The 11,592-nt window shown below is 39.9% G+C and overlaps 1 protein-coding gene across 1 annotated transcript; it reads left to right on the forward strand.

Moving 5' to 3' along the window:
• The first annotated feature begins 500 nt into the window (after positions 1 to 500).
• On the forward strand, positions 501 to 8,759 carry elovl8a (ELOVL fatty acid elongase 8a). Its single transcript, XM_068340521.1, has 9 exons — positions 501 to 605; positions 2,483 to 2,549; positions 2,655 to 2,842; positions 3,451 to 3,531; positions 3,663 to 3,719; positions 3,800 to 3,914; positions 3,994 to 4,121; positions 5,200 to 5,397; positions 8,413 to 8,759. Exons 1-8 carry the CDS (start codon positions 600 to 602, stop codon positions 5,368 to 5,370), a joined length of 813 nt encoding a protein of 270 aa, XP_068196622.1. The 5' UTR covers positions 501 to 599; the 3' UTR covers positions 5,371 to 5,397; positions 8,413 to 8,759.
• Positions 8,760 to 11,592: the final 2,833 nt, after the last annotated feature.

Here is an 11,592-nt window from a genome sequence, read left to right on the forward strand (position 1 = left end):
TAATCCCTCACCTGAATTGAGGGTCAAAGGACAGAAGACATCTCATGTGCAGATTGTACTGCCCCGAAACAAATGCACACAAGATTTTGGGTTATGCAGAACCTGAAACATGTACATTTATATGGTATATAGATTAAAAATATTGTCTTTTAATATCTTTTTTTTTCTCAATTTTGTGCAGCCCTAGTGAAGATCATGTTCACATTTCCGTACAAATGATTATACTTTGTTTATACAAATCATGTATGAATCATGTTCTGTGATTTCAGTTACGCACGCTCTGATTAAAACTGGGGTTTAGCTGCAGGTACTTGACCTGTTGCTCTACAATGAAGCAAACACACTGCCAAATGTCATGCTGCACACACACACACACACACACACACACACACACACACACACACACACACACACACACACACACACACACACACACACACACACACATACACACACACACACACACACACACGCACACAAACAAACAGGACAGACAGGACAGCCAGATTACCTCAGTGCTGATCAACATATGGCTGAGATGCAGGGTGTATTACCTGAGGAGAGCTGAGGAGAAACAGAAAAAAACAGACTTGATCACGATGACGGTAAGGTGTATTGATATGCTTGTGACATGGTTATTGATTACTGCACACTTTTTAAAATTCAGTTTAGCTGAGCTGTGGGTTAAATCTGCTTGATAGACCTCAGCGGGTTGTAACAGCCTGACCCTGTTGGGGATTTTGTTCTGTTAGTCCCGGTTAGGGTTATGTCCTGAGCAGCTAAACTGCTTAAGAAGGTCAAATGGCAATACATGAATGATTTTACTATCTAATAGCTCCCTGGGGACATTTGATACTGCAAACATAGATTAATTTTAAAGGTTTGAGGTAAACATTTAAGTCCAAAATCAAAATTCTCTCGCAGTTCATTGAGTGATCCCCGTGCGAAATAAATCACATTCAATTTGGAAATTGTCAGCTTTTTCTGGACTCATTGAAAATCTGATTATGAGAGGCCAGCCTAAGAACACGACTTGTTTCCAGCAGTCAAACTCATCACAGTGACAAGGAATTCACATATTCAAGATTTTTTCCATAAAGGAGGAGGTAATTATACTGTACTTTTTCATTCAAAAAAAAAAATTCTGTAAAAATAATAAACATACTTTTGTTTATGCTTAGACATACTTTCAACTTCAGTCAGAGGAACTGCTGATCATTTTCAGGTGTACTTTGCATGAAAACTTGCTCCACCTTCAGATCCTGTTTTTGCCCACCGGGGTCTTCTGGTCTCTTTGTTGCCCAACTGGTCTGATCACGTGACCATGCTAATCTGCTGAAATCTCTTCTGGGACATCGGGGCATGAAATACCAACTGCCCTGTGCCCTCAGCACAGAGGCTCTATGTCACTTCATCCTGGAATCAGTAGACTCCAGCCAGGATTAGCAACCCAATAGAGGCCCTCAGCAACCCAACAGCTCCTCACCATCATCTCTCCAGCCCACTGCTGTCTGCCCTGAACCATATAATAATAAGAACAACAACAACAACAACAACAATAATAATAATTATAATAATTATAATAATAATCCTTTATTGTCCCACAGTGGAAAAATATGTCACATGATGGATAATTGAAAGAAACATTTATTTCAAATCAACAGTTTAGATTGAAGTAATCTGGTGGAAATATTAGGATAATCGAATAATCATCTAATAATGACGCTAAAGGGAGTCAATGGTGAAAAGAATGTCTGACGGGTAAAGGTGGAACTATTTCTTGTCGCGTAAGAAGTGGGATTAAGCGTGTGAGCTTCCATTTCTAAACACTAGATGGCAGCACTGATATACATTAATCACACTGGGAAGCTTAGTTCTACACAGCAGTCATTTATTCAAAGGCTAATTAGTTATTATCCAGCATCAAACATTGTGTTTGGTTCAGTGAACATAATCCCTGAATTATAATCCATATTATCTTCTTAGTCGCATTTGGAGTGGATTGCTCTTTACATCAGATTGTTTCAGAGGAGGTTACATCTGATTAACATTTACAGCAGGATACACAGTTCTGGCTGTTGTTCTGTGAGTTATTTTCCTGTTAATATTAAATACAGAACAGCATTGTTTGCATCCCTTTATAAAAGGTTAAATTTCTTTGTGATGTTTTACGCATCATATTTCCCAGTTTACTGTTTTAGACCAATTTACAGATGAACAGATTGTTATTTTTCCCTTAAACTACCAAACAATGAACAAACATGACCTCATTGGTTGAATAATCAATTCATAAGGTACGTGTAATAAAAAATTCATGAAAATAAAAATAAAAATAATATGACAAAATAAAAAAAATATGGTTTCATTGGCACTGGGAGTGAAATACCTCTTGTGAAAAATTTTCTTCGTAAATGAAATTTCGATTGACTGTGTCTGATGAAGTAATTATTCCAAAAGTTGTTTCACTTTTTATATTTACTAGGATTTTCAGGCTGTCACACTTTGGCAGAAAATACAATTATTCTACAGATGGATTCTGGAAAATGGAGGTAAATAATGATTTTACTCACTTATTTAAGGATAGAATCTTGAACATTTAAGTTGCACATTAGGACATTATTTGCTTGAACTGTTCTTTTTTTTTTACTGTCTAGACAAGAGGACAAATAATTGGCCTCTGGTCTACTCTCCTGTGCCAATCAGCTGCATCTTCCTGTGCTACCTGCTCATTATCTGGGCAGGGCCAAAGATAATGGAGAAAAGGACGCCAGTCAATCTTAAACCAATCCTGATCATTTATAACTTCGCCATGGTCTGCCTGTCTGCATACATGTTCTATGAGGTACAGCCTTTCTTTGTGTGAGAATTTGTGCAATAGATGTGTCTGTTATGGGAGTTTACATCAGCTCTACAGAACCTTCCATCATCTTTCACCATGTGGTTTTATTTCCTATACCCCCAAATTACAAGCCTTTATTCAAAATCTCTGAAAACCCACTGAATGAAACCTGTGCAGCACAACAAAGGTAGTGAACACACCAAACTGCTTAGTGATGACTTTGCTTTAATTATAGAGAGTGAATTCTAGAATTTGCCAGTTGGGCAATAGTAGAGATACAAGATGTGCTGTATATCAAACCAATCAGTTATAGGCTTGATAATAGATGATTTATATTATAGTCTGATGAGATGAGATTATGGCCAATAAATTGAGGAAATGTTGTGATGCTGACTCAGAAAGACAAGACACAAAACTACAAACTCTTTTTTTTGTGTAGTAGAACAAAAAGTGTCCATGATTTTTCAAAGTGTAGTGCAGTGTTCATGTGTCCTTCAGCATAAACAGGAAGTTATTTCGTTCATTCAGAGCAGTTTGAGTCTGACAGAATGGGATGAATGGTCCCAGCGCTGACTGGGAGGAAGAGGTGAAAGCTGCTTTTGTCTCTCCAGTTCGCAGCCTCTTCCTGGTTGGCCAGATACAGCCTACTGTGCCAGCCTGTGGACTACAGTAGCAGCCCGCTGGCCATGAGGGTAAATCTGTTCACAGTCTGTCCATTCACACTGGTTTCAGTCTTTACCCCTTGAAAAAATGTGAATTTCACAAGCAATCCCTTCTAAAAGTTAAAAAAAAATTGACCAATATGAATGGTTTTGTTTGACAGATGGCCAGAGTGTGCTGGTGGTTTTATTTCTCTAAAGTGATAGAGCTCAGCGACACAGTGAGTAACAACAAGTAGAGGAGCAATAACAAATAGATTGAACACGCTCATCTAAGACTCTTTTTTTGTGCGTCATTCAGATATTTTTTATCCTGAAGAAGAAGAAGAATCAGCTGACCTTCCTCCACGTCTACCACCACGCCACTATGATCTTCAACTGGTGGGCTGGGGTGAAATACGTGGCTGGGGGCCAGTGTGAGTGTACATCAGGAACCGGCCCTGACACATCTGCTGAGACACATGTGATTGTGACTGACCCTAACTCCGCCCACAGCGTTCCTGATTGGTTTGATCAACTCCCTGGTCCATGTGGTGATGTATCTGTACTACGGTCTGGCAGCTTTAGGACCCGGCATGTCCAGATACCTCTGGTGGAAACGTTACCTTACCTCCTTGCAGTTGGTCAGTATTCACTTATTTGTGTGTGTCAGTGAGGTTAAGTGTGTACACCTTAGAGAAATACATTTTTACATTTATTTCCGCTCCATTTTACATTTCTTTTCCTCTTCTTACGTCATGATGGTAACTTTGTGCAGGCCAGGAAAGAACACTAATTTTGAATGTCGACTTCTGCAAACATTGGGATATTTTTTAACCGTTCTCGATTTATGTAAAAACCACTAAAATGGTCTCCATGACAATATGTGCAGGGGTGAAAACATGGCTGCAGTCCAGATTTTAAAACAATGTGTCTGTGATTTAATCAGTGTGGTGACCGATCAATACGTAACAATATCTGAAGCGACCTTAGAGGTCACCTCCAAGCTTTAAAAGTTGACTTCACAGTTTGGTGAACTGATGGTAGGATGTGTGTGTGTGTGTGTGTGTGTGTGTGTGTGTGTGTGTGTGTGTGTGTGTGTGTGTGTGTGTGTGTGTGTGTGTGTGTGTTTGTGTATGAGACATTGAAAGAAGAGCTGTGTGTATCAGCAGGTGAATGCCTCATTATTTTAACTCATACATGAAATCAATGCCATCATGACACATAAGGACATTTAGTAAGTCAAATAGTGAGCTGCATGTTTTGACCAAAAATAAAGTGAAAAGATAATAAACTGTTGAACGCATGGGGAATGGGCCACAAAAGAGCATTTAAAAAAAAAACAATTTAATTGTAGAAAAGTCGACATATGAAGCCAAAAATGTATATGAGAAAGATAAAGAACATTTTCTTCCTTTTTTTTTTTGACATTATATAATGATATATATCATCAGAAACTTCATCAGCGTTTCAGACCTTGCTTACATGTTGTGCTTGTGATTGTCTTTCAGTAACTGACTTGAGTCAGATGCTTTGACTCTGTTGGCATGAACTGGATGGATGGATGGATGGATGGATGGATGGATGGATGGATAGATGGATGGATTAAACAGCCTGAAGTGTAGGAGGAAACCTTGCAGAGAACCAGGATGCCACTTAATCTCCCTGTCTTGTATCTCTTGTCTGTCTCCCTGTCTGTCTGTCTGTCTGTCTGTCTCACAGCTCCAGTTCTTGGCGGTAACCGTCCACACTGCCTACAACCTGTTTGCTGACTGTGACTACCCCGACTCCATGAACGTGGTGGTGTTGGCCTACTCGCTCAGCCTCATCACTCTCTTCTCTAACTTCTATTACCAAAGCTACGTCGTCAATAAGAAGGCTAAGAAGACATAGAGAGAGAGAGAGAGGAGAAAGAAACAGGTGCATCACAAAGAAAAAGAGAAAAAAGCTGATATGAAAGGATTCCATAAACAGGAAGAATAAAAAGAATAAAGGAAAGATGACAGAGGGATAAATGAAAAGCTTTTCCAACTCGTTTGTTATGTTAAATAGTTGTATTAATTATGCTATGATAATTACTGCCTGATTTCATTATCAGCACAAAATACTTTATATAGAATTAGAGTTGAATATTTGGAAGTCCAACATTTTTAGAATTGCTATTTCAACTATTTTCCATTATTTCTTGCGTATTATATTGTTTTGGTGCCTTGAACACACACACACCAATACGCACACACGCACACACACACACGCACACACACACACACACACACACACACACACACACACACACACACACACACACACACACACACACACACACACACACACACACACACACAGGGATGTTTATGAGTATCGTTTACCACATTCATTCATTCCCTCCGTTCATTCATGTGGTACAAAGCCCCCCCCCACTCCACACCCATTAACCCTTGTTTCATCGCTCCCCTCCCCCACCTGCTAATATACAACACGCTCTTATCACCATCTGAGTCGCTTTATTCTTCTCCTATTCTCATTGGCTGGCAGGCACAGCCAATCAACTGTCGGCTGCCGTTAGCGCCATATCCTGCACGCTTTATTTATGCCCCCTCTTTGTTCCCCTCCCCAGTTTGTTCCCTGGTACCTACAAGGAATCCCCAGCCCACCCAACAAAACCTCACAGTTCCATCTGTCACGATTCGTATGCGTAATTATCTAATTCAGATGAGCCCATCGACTCCCTCTAGTGGACGGAATTCTTCCCTTCACGTCTCATATATTTCTATACTGTTTTTACACCCAGCAGCATGTTGGTTTCTGCTCATCGAGGACAAAGCAAGAAAGGAACACCACATGTAAAAGTTTTTAAACTGACAAAGTGAAAATGTTGCTTGAGTTTAAGCAATGAAAGCAAAATTAGAAGTTTGTGATAATGGTAAAAACTTATAACAGAATTTAATCCCAATTTTAATCACAGCACTCAGTATAATCCAAAATCTTACCTGACCTACTTGCATAGGTCAAAGATCAAAGCTAGTGTTCTGACTGCACAGATTCACTTGTAACAGACTTTAGCTTTCTACTTTTCTTCTCACGTCGTAATTCCGGTAAGAAAATAGCACAAATTATTCCGAAATGATGACAACATTCTGCAAGATGACCACAGTAGAAACCTTTTAGCAGTGCTATAGCGCACAGGTTGTCATAGTTTTTCATGCACATGATTACAGACATGCTTGTGCATTCGTGCTCCGACTGATGTTGGGTTTTTTGGTACGACTTGAGCAGAAGAGGAAAGAAGTGAGTTCAGCATGTTTGTCGAACCTTCAGGACGCACTCTCCTCATTTTCATCAGAAACCTTTCCTTATTGGTAGATAAAAACTTCTGAAGGCTGAGTGATGTCTGACACCAGACTGTACGCCTGTTGCAGGATGTGTGCATGTGCATGTAATACAGCACCATATGGCGGGTATAAAAACACAGAGTACACTTGTGTATCATTATAAGACACATTTTGCTGCTCTCGAGTATTTAATCTGCTCTTCATTTCACAGACACACACACACACGCACACACATGCTTGATTGCCAGACGACCACTGACGGAGTGATGTTGCTCAGCCTCATTGCAGGCACAGCTCCAGGTTGATTACTGCTAAGTGCTGGGCTGTTCAAGTACGACTGACTTTCAGCCACAAAGTCACTTTGGTCAATTTACAATTTTGTAACCGCACAATGGGTTTCATCTAAATCTTTAGAGATAAAATACTTTATAGATGACGCCAAGCTAGTTAGGGATGTTCCCTTGAGTACTAACAAATTCACTTCTATTTGATTCAAAACTGAATAACACTCTTGTGTTAATTAAAACACTTTGAATACCACGGTTGATGCAGGCATGAATAAAAAAAGAAGCTGCTTAAATCTGGATTTCCTGAATTTATACGTGAGTGACTTGTATTGGTCTCCTTGGCAACAGAGATTGAAAGAGTTTAGGCTGCGGTCAGCAAGAGACAAGCTATAATTAATAATCAGGTTAGTGAGAGAAAGGGAGAGAGTGAGAGAGAGAGCATTCAAGTGCTCTTGAAGCTGAGGATGCTAACTTCCTAGCTAGTGAGAGGGACAGTGATGCACACTCACACACAAGGACACACACACACACACACACACACACACACACACACACACGTAATTGTTGATGGTGAAAGAGGTTTGAGAAGAAGAGGTGGATAAGTGTGCTTGAAGGTGAGCCACTGGGTTGTTTCGTACAATGAGGGTTAACAAGAGGCTGAACCATCTCACTGTGATGACAGCAAAGTCCTGTCATAGACAGAACCCACTTTAATCAGCCAAACAAATAGTCCACTTAATGTCTGTGTGCATATAAGTGTAAAAGTTGGTCACCAGAACCGACTCTAGGGTAAGTCTCCTCTACACATCACGTCTGTTACAAATATCTACCATTCATTGTCATCATTTCGGTGTGTGTGCATGTGTTTCTTTGTTTTCATCTGGAGAGGCCCCATCTGTCAGCTGCATTGTCCCCATTTATGGACAATGGGATGAACCCAATGCCACCTGTATCTGTCTCATCAAAGTTATATAGGAAATTTGCCATTTATCCTGACAGGCATTGAGCTTGATTTATGGCTTTTATTGTTTGTTGGGGGGCAGACAATCTAGGACAAAAAGAGATTTGTTTAAAAGGGGCTCAGGCCCTCTGGGTGATTTCATTTGTGTCTGCCTGAACCTGATTCTAATGTCCTGTTGGATCTGTTAAATTTCTGGTACAGCTGTCATGTAGATACAAGTGCTTTAGTGGGTTCGTCACCTTAATCCAGTGAAATACAGCTCAGAAAGTCTCAGACTGTCACAGAATTCTGTCGAATAACTTCCCAAAAACTTGCTTTTGCATGTTTTTCCATCCTCTTGTGCTTTCTCTCTCAGGTGTTGTGATTTGAGTAAATAGGAGGTGGCCCCGCCCATGTGTTTAAGGGTGGCACCAAAAGAAAAAGGACACACCCAGAAGAAGCAGCTCTCTGATTGGCTCCTTTATCAGATTGTCTGCAAATACAGCCTTCAACACATCAGGATCAGGCCTGGATGCACCAAGATGAATGTTATTAAAAGAGGCTGTTCGATTCGATCCTGCAGTTATACTCAAATCTTGAATGTATAATACGTAGATCAGCTGAGAGTCAGAGCCACACTAAATATATCTCAACCTCTGTTCTCGCTCGAAAATGTATTCAAACCCTTTGTCCTCTGCTCAGCCTTCACTTCCTTACATTATTAAAGCACAAAGATATTTCCTGACACCTCCTTTCTTCTCCTCTTCCTGTTACTTTTTTCTTGGCTTTGCTTACCTTTCATCTGCTCCACTCATCTCCCCTTTTCTTACTTTCATATCTGCCTCTTGCCTCATCTCTTATCTCACCTGTATATCCTCTCTTCCGTCCCCCCCTTTTGTTCCTCCCACCTGGTCTCTCCTCTTCTTCCTTCTCTGCCTAGCTTAACTTCTTGTCCTCCTCCTTCCTTCTTCCCATCTTTTCCTCTCGACTCCGTCTAGCCCTTCCTGTCTTCTCTGCCCCTCCTCGGTTCACCATCTGACGACTGCAGAGCACATTTCATTTGACATGAAGACAAAGGCCCGAGTACACATGTGGTTTCTCTGCAACTCCCATGTAATATGAAATATTAATGCAGGCATAATTTGGCTCCCTGGATGAGGGGTGGATGTGGGGGTGGTGGGGGCTTTATAATCACCAGCGACTGCCGTTTCCTTCCCCAAAGGATGGTAAGACTGTCAGAATGGATTGAAAAACAGTAAAGATAACAACAGCAGAATGCTTAATGTTGGCTGTTACTGTGGCCTATTTCTGTCTTGGTGTTTAATGGTTATATTGGCTCATTGCCTGAGTTATTGAGGCAGCGCTTCCTGTCAGGCTTTTTAAAGTTGAAGGTGTTATGTGCTGTATTTTAAACCTTCACCAGTCATGCTCAAATTGGTTTTGATAGACTGGTACAATCACCATAAACAATTGGAAGCTCAAATTTCACACTTTTAGGTTTTTCTGGTCCTCTATTTTATTTGCTATAAACCATGTTTCTGTAAATGAGGTGTATCTTCTTGTTGAATCCACTTCCTCTGCTTCATTTTTTTTTTAAATATTCAAACTGCCAAAAAACTCACCTTGAACAAGTTCACCATCATACAATGCTTAAAAAAACTTGTAGGGAGTGTTTGCAAACTTTACATTTATTGATAAAGTGAAATATTTAGTCAATTTACCACAGAGAATGAATCAGAGAAAGTAAATGAAAATGTCTTCAAATTGGAATCTCCCAATTACACCCCAATTGGACAGGGGATCAAGACCGACCACAGTGTAATGGGAAGTTTTTTTTAGACACGTTTTTTCATTGTTTTTGACACACATTCACAGACCAGAGCACCCATGTGTCGCTGTTCTTTTTTTCCAGTGTGACCAAACAAAAGTGTAGGCTAGGGTCTTTATTGTGGGATTATAGTCTCAAGAGAAATGGAATACAGGGCTGAGTGGGGCCCACTCCCAAGGACCCTGCTTCTTTCTTTTGGAAATCGAGGCGTAGTGGTCGTCAAGCCGTCCAGATAGCCCTCCAAAATCCTTGAGGCATAACAAATGTCTCAGAAAACTTTGGGAACAGAGACAGCCTAAGTAGACGAGGGTTGTTTTCGATAAAAAAGTGCACAAAAAAATAAAATAAATATATGTATATATCATATATATATACATATACATACATACATATACTGTGTATATATATGTATATGTATGTGTGTGTGTGTGTGTGTGTGTGTGTATATGTATATCTATATATCTATATATATATATCTCTTTGCAAGACAACCTAAAAAATGTTTAGTGTGGATATAATTAGTGTAAATATAAATGAATAAGCAACTGGACTGTAACAGACTTTTGGAGAAAAAAGGCTGTTTTACATGTTTTTAAACATACCGTTTTCATTGAGTTTTCAGCAATAAACTTCTTCTTTTTTTTTGCATGCAGTTTTTGATATTTTTGCTTGTTCTTTTGTTTTGTCATGCAAATTAGATCAAATTTGTCACTAGCCATTAAGCAGCAACAGATTTGATAGCATTCAACGTGTAGCCTGAGGAAGAGCAGCCTGTGTAGCTGGAATCTAATCTGAATTCTATCAGGAACGAAATGTGCTGCAAATCTGCAGCAAGGGTGAGCGGTCCAACTGTTGTATTTGTTTGTTAATGGTGTGACAAGCTGGAAGGACAAAAGTCTACAGCCTATTGATATCATCTGAAATAATTTTTGGAGTGGACACCTATGGTGACGGATTGTGTTTTGTCTTACAGCAAGAAGGCAGTCAGTTGAGATCATAGTGGACCTACAGAGTGAAAAAGATGGAAGACTAGACGATTAGGGTCGTCTGGTCTTCGAGAACAGATGGAATCCTGTGAGACATAACATTTCCAAATATCCAGAGTTGGCACAGCATGTGAAAGACCTCCGCTGGGCTACATAATAAAACTCCAACAGGCATGGAAGTCCCATTCCATCATCGTCATTCTGAAGCTGTGAAGTTCTATCTATGATTCTTGGTTTTCTGCCATTTCAAATATATCTGGAAATAAAAATGTCCCTTTCCACAGACTGTCATGTTGTAGAACGGGACAGGTTGCTCACTAGAATTGATTCACCTCTAGAACCCAATTTGATGGATGGATTATGACTTCACCAATGTGTGTCCTGGGTCTTGTTAAATATTGGATTGAATTTCCATTCCAGTTTATCTGACAAATTTTAATAATTTCCTGAGCTGGTTTGAGATTGAAAGCCAGAACTTGTGTGTTTGACACACTGAGTTAATAGGCAGACATTAAACCATATTCCTCCAGACAGGACATCAATAAAGGTAAAGATTTTGTGGATTGTTCTAGTTTCAACATGTCAAAATGTCATTGCTGAGTAATGCCAGGTTTTGCTCCTCTCTAATGGTTGAAATCCAGACTTGATAAATGCGGCACACAGAAACAGAGAAGTAGCACATCCCTGTCTGCATCCCCAATGGACAGCAAATGGGAGGGAAAGGCATCCCTTTAGTTTGATT

Source organism: Antennarius striatus, chromosome 18 (assembly GCF_040054535.1).
Source record: "Antennarius striatus isolate MH-2024 chromosome 18, ASM4005453v1, whole genome shotgun sequence".
Lineage (NCBI taxonomy): Eukaryota > Metazoa > Chordata > Actinopteri > Lophiiformes > Antennariidae > Antennarius > Antennarius striatus.